Source organism: Lampetra planeri, chromosome 35 (assembly GCF_965212315.1).
Source record: "Lampetra planeri chromosome 35, kcLamPlan1.2.h2, whole genome shotgun sequence".
Lineage (NCBI taxonomy): Eukaryota > Metazoa > Chordata > Hyperoartia > Petromyzontiformes > Petromyzontidae > Lampetra > Lampetra planeri.
In genome coordinates this window covers 10,065,132-10,074,776 of record NC_136141.1, presented here as the reverse complement: position 1 = coordinate 10,074,776, position 9,645 = coordinate 10,065,132, and the positions used below count along the sequence as shown (strand labels likewise).

At 60.2% G+C, this 9,645-nt stretch overlaps 1 protein-coding gene across 1 annotated transcript; it reads right to left on the bottom strand.

Moving 5' to 3' along the window:
* Positions 1–606: 606 nt before the first annotated feature.
* LOC144730384 (uncharacterized) lies at positions 607–7,156 on the bottom strand. Its single transcript, XM_078611177.1, has 2 exons — positions 5,699–7,156; positions 607–939 (listed from the first exon to the last, which is right to left on the bottom strand). The coding sequence occupies exons 1-2, from the start codon at positions 6,968–6,970 to the stop codon at positions 928–930; spliced, it is 1,284 nt and encodes a 427-aa protein (XP_078467303.1). The 5' UTR covers positions 6,971–7,156; the 3' UTR covers positions 607–927.
* Between the last annotated feature and the right edge of the window lie 2,489 nt (positions 7,157–9,645).

The following is a 9,645-nucleotide window of genomic DNA, read 5'->3' as shown; positions in this document are numbered from 1 at the left end:
CCACACACACACTCATCACCCACACACCACCCACACACCAACCACACACTCACCACCCACACACTCACCACCCACACACACTCCACCTACTCACTCACTCACTCACCACCCACACACTCTCCACCCACACACTCACCACCCACACACTCACCCACACACTCACCACCCACACACACACCACCTACTCACTCACCACCCACAAACTCACCACCCACTCACTCACCACCCACACACTCACCACCCACACACTCACCACCTACACACTCACTCACCACCTACACACTCACCACCACCCACACACTCACCACCCTCACACTCACCAACCACACACCACCCACACACACACCACCTACATACTCACCACCCACACACTCACCACCCACACACTTGTAGAGAGGAGCCGACACGAGATTGCAGGGGTCTCGTCCTTTATTCCTTTCCTTCCATTCACACCTGTCGCCAGCCGTCCCAATCCCGTTCCCGCCAAAGGCCCCCCTTTCCCGCCCGTTCTCCCCTTATATCACCTCGATCACCCCTCCCCCTAACCCATCTATTGGTGGGAATCCTTCCCCTGACACCCCTACATCACCCCCCCCCCCCCGGAGAAAAAATAACCGTCCTCGGTTCTGCCTCCCCCATGGACCATTTAAGTCTCCCCATGCCTCCCACCACTGACAGTGACGACAGCCCTTACCCCCCCCCACAACCCTACAATGCAATATAACACAACAAATCAATTGCGCGGCCTGCCCAGGTCTCCAGCCAGCATCCCGTAACAGCCCGGACATCCACAGGCAGCAGATGACCGTGGCGGCCCCCTCCTTCGAAGGCCCTCTCGTCGCGGTCCCTGGTTCGGTGGTGCCGGTGTCGCCTTGCCTGGCGCCGCTGTCTCTCCGGCCCCCGCTCGTGCCGCCGCTCCGTCAGGCCTCACATGGGGTGCTGTAGGTGACAAGGGAACACAGGGCACCGAACCCCCTGCCGGTCGGCGCGTGGTGGTCGGCGACCTTGGCCTGGGTAGGGATGATGATGATGTTGGCAGTGATGTTGGTGGTGATGTTGGTGAAGATGACGGTGGAGAGATGTATGGCTTAAGGCGGGTGGGGTGTACAAACCATCGTCGCTTACCCAGTTGGACCTGGACGCACTGCGGTCGGAGTGCTTTGATGACCTCGACCGGCCCTTTCCAGGGTCGGTGCAGCTTTGGTGAGAGGCCAACCGGCACCTGAGGACAGTGTAGCCATGCCTGGTCCCCAACTTTAAAGGGCTTGGCTGTCACTGTCCTCTCCCGTATCCGTACATTACTCTCTTGGCTCGCGGCCGATGCGGCCTCGGCTGCTTGGCGGGCCTCTCTCAAATAAATGAGGGAGGTCTTTAGTGCCTTCGGCCATGCGTCGGCTCTTGCCGGAATGTCCGTCAGCTGCACCTCAATAGGCGGAACGGGATCCCGTCCGTACATCAGGAAAAACGGCGAGAACCCCGTCGCCGCGTGTGGGGCCACCCTGTACGCCGCTAAGACCGATGGAATGTGGAGGTCCCAGTCGGAATGGTTTTCGTCCACCACTTGGGACAGCATGGCCGCTATGGTGCGGTTAAGCCGCTCTACCATCCCATCGGTCTGGGGATGATATGGAGATGTTCGGACCTTTTTAGTGCCCAGGATAGAGCAGACGTCCTTCAATAGCTGTGAGGAGAAATTCCTGCCCTGATCCGTGAGCAACCGCTCCGGTGCCCCCTTATCAAGGACATAGCCTCCCACGAAGGCATCGGCGATGGTCTGTGCCGTTTGGTCCGGGAGGGCCCACGCCATCGGCCACCTCGTGCAGTACTCGACTCCGACCAACAGGTATTTATTTCCCCGTGGCGTGACCGGCAGCGGTCCCAAGATGTCCAACGCAACCAATTCGTTGACCCTGGTCACCGTGATGGGCTGTAGGGGCGCCCGGCTTACCCGGGGTGGCGGCTTTCGCCGCGCACATTCGACGCAGGTAGCGACCCATCGATGCACGTCAGCGGTCATACCTGGCCAAAAGTACCGACCCTGTAATGTGTGCAGTGTCTTCCGCCCTGCCAGGTGCAGCAGCTGGCGGCCGTGTACGTCCATAACCAATTGTTGACGCAGCGACTCCGGAACTACCAGGCATCGCCGGCGCCCTGTCGGGTCCCATCGCATGAGGAGATCCTCCCATACGATGTACTCCTCCCCCCCTGCCTCTGCTGAGGCGCGTAGTGTTCGCAGTGGGGCTTCCTCCAGCTGTAGCCGTCTCCAATCGTCCAAGGTCAGCCCCAGGTCGTGGTCGGTCAGCTGGACCTCACCCTGTGCGCCCTCCGCCGTGCGTACAGGAGCGATGACCGTCCCCTCCGGCCTCGCCTCCTTGCAGCGTGCCCCGCCTGTGGTGCATGCACAAGGGCCCTGGGGCACCAGTCGGGACAATGCGTCTGCGTTGGCATGTCTGGTCCCTTTGCGATGCACTACTTGGTACCTGTACTCCTGCAGGCGTTCTATCCATCTGGCCAGCTGGCCCGAAGGCTGGTCGATGCGGAGCGAATACTGCAAGGCCGCGTGGTCAGTGCGGACCGTAAATTTGCGACCATACAGGTAGGGTCGGAATTGCTGCACAAAGTGAACGACTGCCAGGAGTTCCCTACGTGTGACGCAGTAGCGCTGCTCCGCTGATGAAAGCACGCGACTACCATAGGCGATAACCACCTCCCGACCCTGCTGGACTTGCGACAAAACACTGCCGATGCCCACATCGCTGGCGTCCGTGTCCAGGATAAAGGGGAGGCCAAAATCCGGAAAGGCCAATGGTGGTGCATCTGTCAGACGTGAGCGCAGCTGCTGGAATGCCTCTTCCTCCAGAGGGCCCCAATAAAACCTCTGGTTCTTCGCCGTCAACACGTGCAAGGGCTTGGCAATGGTTGCGAAGTTGGGCACAAACCGGCGGTAGTAAGAAACGAAACCCACAAACCGGCGTACCTCCGGAACCGTTGTGGGAACAGCCCAGGCCCTCACGCAGGCCGTCTTTTCCGGGTCTGTAGCCACTCCCGACTCACTGACGACGTGGCCCAAGTAGCGTACCGACGACTGCATAAGGTGGCACTTCGACGGCTTGAGCTTCAAGTTCGCGTTCCGGAACCGCAGGAACACCTGACGCAATCGGTCAATGTGTTCCTCGAATGATCGGCTGAAAACAATGACGTCGTCCAGGTAGATGAGGCACGTTTCCCATTGGAGGCCTGCCAAGGCCAACTCCATTATGCGTTGGAACGTTGCCGGCGCCGTCTGGAGGCCCATAGGCAGGCAGTTGAACTCGAACAGGCCCTGTGGTGTCCGGAATGCTGTTTTAGGCCGGGAGTCCGCGTCTAGTGGGACCTGCCAGAACCCGGACAACAAATCCAGCGTACTGAAAAATTTTGCTCCCGCCAGTGCATCCAATGAGTCGTCGATACGTGGTAGGGGATATGCGTCGGCCAGCGTGACGGCATTGAGGCGTCGGAAGTCCACACAGAATCTCAGTGACCCATCTGACTTCTTGACTAGGACCACCGGTGCCCCCCAGGGACTCGAGGATGGAGAAATTATGTCGGCCCGCAGCATCTCCTGCACCGCTTGTTGAATGTGCCCTTTTTCCATTGGGCTCATTCTATATGTGTTTTGGCGCAGGGGTGCGGCATCTCCCGTGTTGATGTGGTGCTGTGACAGATTTGTGCGCCCTAGGTCGAACGGTCCCCGGCTGAACACGTCCGAGAACTCCTGCAATAACGAGTGCAGCTGCTGTTTCTGGTCGGGCGGCAATCCCGGCTCAGGCCCCGCCAGCTGGTCCATCCACGATTTGGCCCCTCTGTCCTCGGACTGGCCGATGCTGCCTACAAGCTCGGGCTCTGTCCCTGGGGCTCCTAGTGACAAGGGACTAACGTGGGCCAGAACTGTTCCCTCCTGCACCGTCGCTGTTCTATCGGAGGTGTTCAGCACCTGAATGAACAGATGCTGGTTCCTCTGTACAATAGTTTCGGCCCCCACCAGCGCATGACGATCCATGGCCGCTGACGCCGGAGACACCAGGATGGGTGAGTCTGGTCGGGCTGTCACGAGGGGGGACCGATATTGCAGCGGAACCAGCATCTGGGCTGCCGGGGGAATGGAGACAGACTTACTGACCAGAGCCTGCACGTAGGGTACACCCCGGCTGGCCCCCTCCGCCTTTAGGAAATGGAGATGCGTTCCCTGGACTTCCACCCGCCCATTGGCCAGATCGATTTTCATTGGCATCCGCCTCAGAAAGTCCGTCCCCAACAGGCAGGGTACGGGCAACGTTGCGGAGACAAGGATGGGTCCTGCTACCGAAAGCTGTCCAATCTGTATCGGGGCTTCAACCTGGCCCAGGAAGCCCATGCTGCCTCCATTTGCTGCAATGAACGTTGTCTTGACGGGGACTAAAGGTCGGATTTTATCCGGCAGCATCTCATGCATGGTGCTCGAGATGATCGTGGCTGATGCCCCCGTATCGACCAAGATACGTGCCGACACTCCCGCGATTTCACCGACCAGGACCGAGGTTCCTGACGTGGCCGCTACCACCCGCCTTGCCAGCTTCCTCCATTGTGTGGCTGAGTCCGGCCACTGACCAGGCGGCGTCTCGTTATCCTGTGGTGCATGGTGAAATGATGGGGGATGGGTGTGGATGGACTGAAGATGGGGTTCCTCCCTTTGGAGTGCGTCCCAGCAGGGTGGACGCGCCCTTGTTACATAGTGTGGGCTTACCCCTGGGTTGCGGGCTGGGCTCTCTGTGTAGTGCAAATTGCCCCCCCTAGGTGACGTAGGATGGGCCCCCCTTGTGGTGTGGGGGGGCCCCCCCATTGCAGGGGGCGGTGGGGACTGGGGGGTGGGCCGTCCCGTGAGCCCCTCCCTTTCCTTTGTCACGGGGGCGTGGTCCCCCTGGTTCCGTCTCGCTCTGTCGCAAAGCGGTGGTGAGGCGGGTCGTGGAATTGCTCCAGGGCGCAATGTCAATCGTGTGGGCTGCCTCCGCCCCCGGGCCGTTGCCCCTGGCAACTCGCCGGCGTTGCAGGTAACTGGTGACGTCACGCCCGCCGGTGACGTCACGCCCGCCCGCGAACCCACGCCCGCCCGCGAAACCACGCCCACCCGCGACGTCACGCCCGCCCGCGAAACCCCGCCCGCCCGCGAAACCACGCCCACCCGCGACGTCACGCCCGCCCGCGAACCCACGCCCGCCCGCGAAACCCCGCCCGCGCGCGACGTCACGCCCGGCATCGACGTCGCTGCCGGCCGCGACGTCACTTCCGCCCGCGACGTCACCTCCGCCCGCGACGTCCCTCCCGGCGTCGGCGCGACTCCCGGCGCGGTCCCCGGCCTCGGCGCGATCCCCGACGCGGTCCCTGGCCCCGGCGCGATTCCAGGCGCGGTCCACGGCCCCGGCGCAATTCCCGGCGCGATCCGCGACACCACTTCCGACCGCGACGTCACTTCCGGACGCAACGTCACGTCCGTTCGCGACGCCACTCCGGGTCGCGATGCGACCACAGGCCCCGGCGCTATCCCCTTCCCCCGACCAGAACAGCGGGGACCGGGAAACGACACCACCGGCGCCCACCCCGAGGAGACTCCCGGTGAGTTCGCGGCGTCGGAAGTGTAATTACCCGGCCCGCCCGAGAGGCCGGGTGGGACGGCGTCACTCGCCTGGCTCCTGTCGGCGTTCGGCCCCGGCAGGTTCCAGGTGACGTTGGCGGCCTCCGGCTCCGTGCGGCACCCCCTCGCCACATGCCCCTCGCGACCACAACGGTGGCAGACCCACGGGGCGTTGCGTCGGGGGGGCTCGGCGCGATGTTGTAGAGGCGGCTGCCAGCGACGCGGCGGTTGGTCCCTCTGCTCCGCCAGTCCCCGGATCGCCGCGTACACCTCCCGCAGCGATGGCTCCGTCTCAGACGTCGGCGGTCCGTCCCCAGATGCCCCCCCGGCAGCCTGTGGTGACGGTGCAGGTTCGGCGGTTAGTGTCGCTGGACCAAGTAGCGCCGCGGCAACGGCTGGGCTGTTCCCCCCCGCCGCGCCAGCCACCGGGCCCACGGGTGGCGCCCGGCCCATGACCTGCTCGTGGGCTTGGATGGTCCGGGCAGCCCACAGCGAGGTGCGTTCTTCCGGCGTCACTACGGGCATTACAACGCCGGCGCGGCAAGCGTAGGCGATGAGGTGCTCGACCACGAGGTCCTCGAGCGCTTCTTCAGCCAGGCGAGGGAAAGCTCTCCTCGCCAACACGAGCAGCGCCCCCCTGTAGGCTAAAGGGGATTCTTTAGCCCCTCGCTGGCGATCCTGGAACCGTTTAAAGGCTCCTTCCGCCGGGCAATAGATCTCCCCCAAAGCCTCGTAGGCCGCCTGTAGCGTGGACTTGCTGTGCGAGGGAAGGGAGGTGTAAGAGGAGAGTGCTTCTTTGCCCAGAACAGATGGCAGCGCTCGTAGGGCCTCTTCGTCTGTCCACTCGAGAGCGTGGAAGGCAGCCTCGAATCGGCGGACAAACTCCTCCCAATCTTCTTCCTCAGCCACAAACTTGTCGACGGGCCCCAGCCGACGCGGCCGTCCGGCCACCTGCTCTCCGTGTTGGGTGTTTAGCCCTGGGGGTTTTGGCGGGAGCGGCGGCGGCTGGCGTGACGAGGTTGGTTGCGGCTCCTGCCCGGCCGGCTGGTCGGCGTCCGGTTCCCGTGGCCTCTCCTCCCGTAGTACGCGTGGGGGTGGGGGTCCCGGTGCCGGCGGGCCCCCCATAGGGAGCCTCTGCAAGAGCTCCTGGAGCGCCCTCTCCACGCGGGCCATGCGGTCCTCCATGCGATCCTCCAGGCGATCCGGGCCCCCTTCTGCTGCTTCTGACAGCAGGCCCCCTTGTTGCCCAGGATGTGAAGGATCCCCGGCCCCTGCTTCCTCCTCCCTCGGCTCCCTCCCGCGAGGATTCTTCTTTGTAGCCATTAGGATCCCACCGCTGCCACCAAATGTAGAGAGGAGCCGACACGAGATTGCAGGGGTCTCGTCCTTTATTCCTTTCCTTCCATTCACACCTGTCGCCAGCCGTCCCAATCCCGTTCCCGCCAAAGGCCCCCCTTTCCCGCCCGTTCTCCCCTTATATCACCTCGATCACCCCTCCCCCTAACCCATCTATTGGTGGGAATCCTTCCCCTGACACCCCTACACACTCACCACCCACACACACACCACCTACTCACTCACCACCCACACACTCACCACACACACACTCACCACCCACACACCACATACACACTCACCACCCACACACTCACCACCCACACACTCACCACCTACACACTCACCACCCACACACTCACCACCTACACACTCACCACCCACCCACTCACTCACCACCTACACACTCACTGACCACCCACACACTCACTGACCACCCACTCACCACCTCCACACTCACCAGCCACACACTCACTCACTCACCACCCATACACTCACCACCCACTCACTCACCACCCACACACTCACCACCCACTCACTCACCACACTCACCACCCACTCACTCACCACCCACACACTCACCACCCACTCACTCACCACCCACACACTCACCACCCACACACTCACCACCCACACACTCACCACACTCACCACCCACACACTCACCATCCACTCACTCACCACCCACACACTCACCACCCACACACTCACTCACCCACACACTCACCACCCACACACTCACCACCCACTCACTCACCACCCACACACTCACCACCCACTCACTCACCACCCACACACTCACCACCCACTCACTCACCACCCACACACTCACCACCCACACACTCACCACCCACACACTCGCCACCCACACACTCACCACCCACTCACTCACCACCTCCACACTCACCAGCCACACACTCACTCACCACCCACACACTCACCACCCACACACTCACTCACCACCTACACACTCACCACCCACACACTCACCACCCACACACTCACTCACCACCTACACACTCACCACCCACACACTCACCACCCACACACTCACCACCTCCACACTCACCAGCCACACACTCACCAGCCACACACTCACTCACCCACACACTCACCACCCACACACTCACCACCTACACACTCACCACCCACACACTCACCACCCACTCACTCACCACCCACACACTCACCAACCACACACTCACCACCCACACACTCACTCACCACCTACACACTCACCACCCACACACTCACCACCTACATACTCACCACCTACACACTCACCACCCACACACACCACCTGATATTGCCCTGCTGATGATAATCGTGTGGGAGTGGAGCTCTCCTCTGGTACAAAGACAAAGATCCCCCGTCTAGCCTCGCGTTTGTGTTATTCGTACGAGATTCGTAGAGTCTGCCACTTTACAGAATGGATTTTCTCCGCTTCCACCGCCTGATATGAAAGCATTGGGGGGCAGTTCGTTATTTTTAAACAGCATCCACAATTCCGCAGCATTATGGTTGTCCTTTGACAGCTACCACGGTCAAAAAAGTAACTTATTTTGAATTCATTCTTGCTGGATTTAATCTCGACGATAATTTGAATATAAATATAAAAATGTATTATATTGTCCTGCAACCCGTCCCTCGTTTGGTGTCTCCAGCGACCAACCTCTGCAGCCCAACGGGGTTCGTGTTGGTCTCCAGGGGCGGTCAGGTTACTCCCTCCGATATGAAAAACAAACTAAACTTGCAATTCGGAAAGTGAAATTTCTCTCCTGACTTTATTTTTGTATTTAGTTTTTTTGTAATTCTCACGCTTAAGTACCGCCACTTGTGTCCGCCCTGCAAGCCCTCCCGATCTAACGTCCCCCCCCACCACCACCACCATCCTCCATCCGAACCCGGGGGGCCACAGCCAGAGATGTTGCCCCACGGGAGCATCGTCCAGACCACTCGGGACCACCGGGCAGCCGACGGTGCCCGGCTGGCTGCGCGAGCCTGCGGGGCCCCCTTTGCTGGCTCACGTGGTGGGGTGCGTGGCACGCGGTGATCTGATGGATGGGTTCACGATGAATGCGTTTGTCGCCACGCGGCTCGGCATCTGCACGTATCGTGGAGAAATCCGACGAGCTGTGAAGCTCTTTTCTCACAGATGTCCAGTCGAGGGGCGGGTCAGGAGAGTTGCAGCAACAAATCATTCAAAACAACAACTGCAGGAGTGCCAGAGTACGAAGAGAGGTGAGAAAATCACTCAAAATGAAGAATCTACAACTATATTCTTGGTTCTTTTGGTAAAGTCACGTAGAAGGGAAATAATAAAATGATAAAAATATTAAACAATAAAAATTCTCACGACGTTTCGACTACAACACAAGCAATCATCATCAGGTGTTGACCAGTGTTATCAGAACATGTTGGTTTGCATGTTCACCACAAGGACTGTGTGTGGTTAATGCAGACAAGATTCCTTGCAAAAGGTTTCTAATTCGGCGTTTGAACATCTTACCACCTCCTGTTTTGTTGCCAGAAAGGGTCAAACTTCGTCTTGTTTCTTCATACTCTGGGATGTTTCACATCGCCGTGAGTAGACATTACTCGAGGTCCAACGGTGAATGAGGTCATCGTTTAATGTTGATTCTTAACGCTCACGATACGTGCAT

Bases quoted from the DNA above. Each gene is read 5' to 3' on its own strand.
- LOC144730384 (XM_078611177.1), bottom strand. From the start codon at position 6,970: ATGGCTACAAAGAAGAATCCTCGCGGGAGGGAGCCGAGGGAGGAGGAA.